The 2,415-nt window shown below is 42.8% G+C and overlaps 1 protein-coding gene across 1 annotated transcript; it reads left to right on the top strand.

Moving 5' to 3' along the window:
• The first annotated feature begins 894 nt into the window (after positions 1 to 894).
• LOC105291995 (olfactory receptor 3A1) lies at positions 895 to 1,866 on the top strand. Its single transcript, XM_011360065.1, has one exon. The coding sequence runs from the start codon at positions 895 to 897 to the stop codon at positions 1,864 to 1,866; it is 972 nt and encodes a 323-aa protein (XP_011358367.1).
• Positions 1,867 to 2,415: the final 549 nt, after the last annotated feature.

Below are 2,415 nucleotides of genomic sequence, written 5' to 3' on the forward strand. Positions count from 1 at the left end.
GAGGGTAGTATAAAATAATTCCTTTTTTGTTGTTGTTACATTTTAATATTAAGATTTGCAAACTTGAAAAAATAAATTGGAAGGCTTTCATTTTTTCTAAGCTAAGGAAATTTATGTTACATAATAATTATATTTACATTGATAGTTTAAAATAATTTGTATAAGTATATGAAATCTTACCATTTGCAATGACATGGATAGAGCTAAAGGTTATCATGTTGAGTGAAATAAGTCAGAGAAAGATAAATACCATATGATTTCACTTATATGCAGAATCTAAGAAAAAAAGAACAAATTAATCAAAAACAGACTCATAAATATATTGGACAATCTGGTGACAGAGGAGAGGGAGTTTGGGGGACTGGGAGAATGGGGTGAGGGGTTACAGCAGTACAAATTAGTAGTTGATCGATAGTCTATATTGGGAATATATGTAAAATGAGTCAATATATCTTTATGGAATAACTAAATGGGGATGGGGAGCATGGAATAGGGAATGCAGTTAGCATTAATATACTGGCTAGGTAGAGAGACAGAGGAGAGAAAGAGCAATTAGGGGGATCGCTTTATGAACTATATAAATGTCAAACCAATGTACTGTATACTTGAAACTAATAAAATAATAATATTGATTCTAGGGAACAAAAGAAGAAAGAATTTATATACTTCTCACAAGGAGGTGGGGGAAGTCCAATGCAGTTGTGTCATCAAGCAACTCACCTAGTAGCTGGGTAAGGACTGAGGTGAAGACAAAATTAATGAGTGAGGCGTGGCCTGAGGGGTGGGAAAATAACCACTAGGACACTTGGGAATTTACCCTGGGGCTTGGCATATGAAAATGAGTCAATATATCTTTATGGACTAACTAAATGGGGAAGACTGGTCCCTTCCACTATGGGTATCTACTTACAGGGACCTGCGGAGCCAGAATTTGGGACCAATGGAACAGCCGTTACTGAGTTCATCCTGCTGGGCTTGGTAGAGACACCAGGGCTGCGACCAGTTGTCTTTGTACTCTTTCTTTTTGCCTACCTGGTCACAGTTGGGGGCAACCTCAGCATCCTGGCCGCCATCTTGGTGGAGCCCAAACTCCACACGCCCATGTACTTCTTCCTGGGGAACCTATCAGTGCTCGACGTTGGGTGCATCACTGTCACTATTCCCTCAATGTTGAGTCGTCTCTTGTCTCAAAAGCGTACAGTTCCCTATGGAGCCTGCCTCACACAGCTTTTCTTCTTCCATCAGTTGGCTGGTGTGGACTGCTTCCTGTTGACAGCCATGGCCTATGACCGATTCTTGGCCATCTGCCGGCCCCTCACGTATAGCACCCGCATGAGCCAGATGGTCCAGAGAATATTGGTGGCTATGTCCTGGGCTTGTGCTTTCACCAATGCACTGACCCACACTGTAGCCATATCCACGCTCAACTTCTGTGGTCCCAATGTGATCAATCACTTCTACTGTGACCTCCCACAGCTCTTTCAGCTCTCCTGCTCCAGCACCCAACTCAATGAACTGCTCCTCTTTTGTCTGAGTATCCTCATGGCAGGTGTACCTGTGATTCTTATTGTTACCTCCTACATACATGTGGCAGCTGCTGTCTTGAGAATACGCTCTGCAGAGGGCAGGAAGAAAGCCTTCTCCACATGTAGCTCCCACCTCACAGTGGTGGGCATCTTCTATGGGACTGGTGTCTTCAGTTACATGCGTCTGGGCTCAGTGGAGGCTTCGGACAAGGATAAGGGGATTGGCACTCTTAATACTGTGATCAGCCCCATGCTGAACCCACTCATCTACAGCCTCCGGAACCCTGATGTGCAGGGCGCCTTGCAACGGGTGCTCACAGGGAAGCGAGCCCTTGCATGAAGAGCGTCTGTGGAAGGTAGAACCACAGCAAGTGAGCAAAATGGCTTTTTTTTTTTTTTAGGAAATGAGACTTCTTATTCCCCAAGGAGGCTTTCCCTATTATTAGGTGTGCAAGCTCTGTAGACCTGAACCCTTGGCTGGTCGCCACTTTGTCTTAGCTACCCTTTTCACTCCATATAAAGGTAGAACCTGGGAAGCTCTGTATCTTGGTCCTACCGGCATGTTTATTTTTTGCGTGAATTCTCAAAAATATACCAGCAAAAATTCTCTCAAACTGAAATATGGAAAGTCACAGCCTGGTGCCAAGTATTAGCACATCCTCCTGCCAGGCTTCCTCTGAAACAGCTCCTCCAACCTGCTTTAACATGGATCGCACACAAGGATACCGATCTAGTACAGTATAATTTGATACACTGATTTCCAGTACTTTGTCTACATCGGAAGATTCTAGAGTATTTAATAATGGAGAGTTTATATTTCCTTTGGAATCTCTTATTTTTTTCCTAAATATCCATTGATTTTTAAATTTTCATTAGAAATTATGTTTAT

Source organism: Pteropus vampyrus, unplaced genomic scaffold (genome assembly GCF_000151845.1).
Source record: "Pteropus vampyrus isolate Shadow unplaced genomic scaffold, Pvam_2.0 Scaffold50, whole genome shotgun sequence".
Lineage (NCBI taxonomy): Eukaryota > Metazoa > Chordata > Mammalia > Chiroptera > Pteropodidae > Pteropus > Pteropus vampyrus.

Bases quoted from the DNA above. Each gene is read 5' to 3' on its own strand.
- LOC105291995 (XM_011360065.1), top strand. From the start codon at position 895: ATGGGTATCTACTTACAGGGACCTGCGGAGCCAGAATTTGGGACCAAT.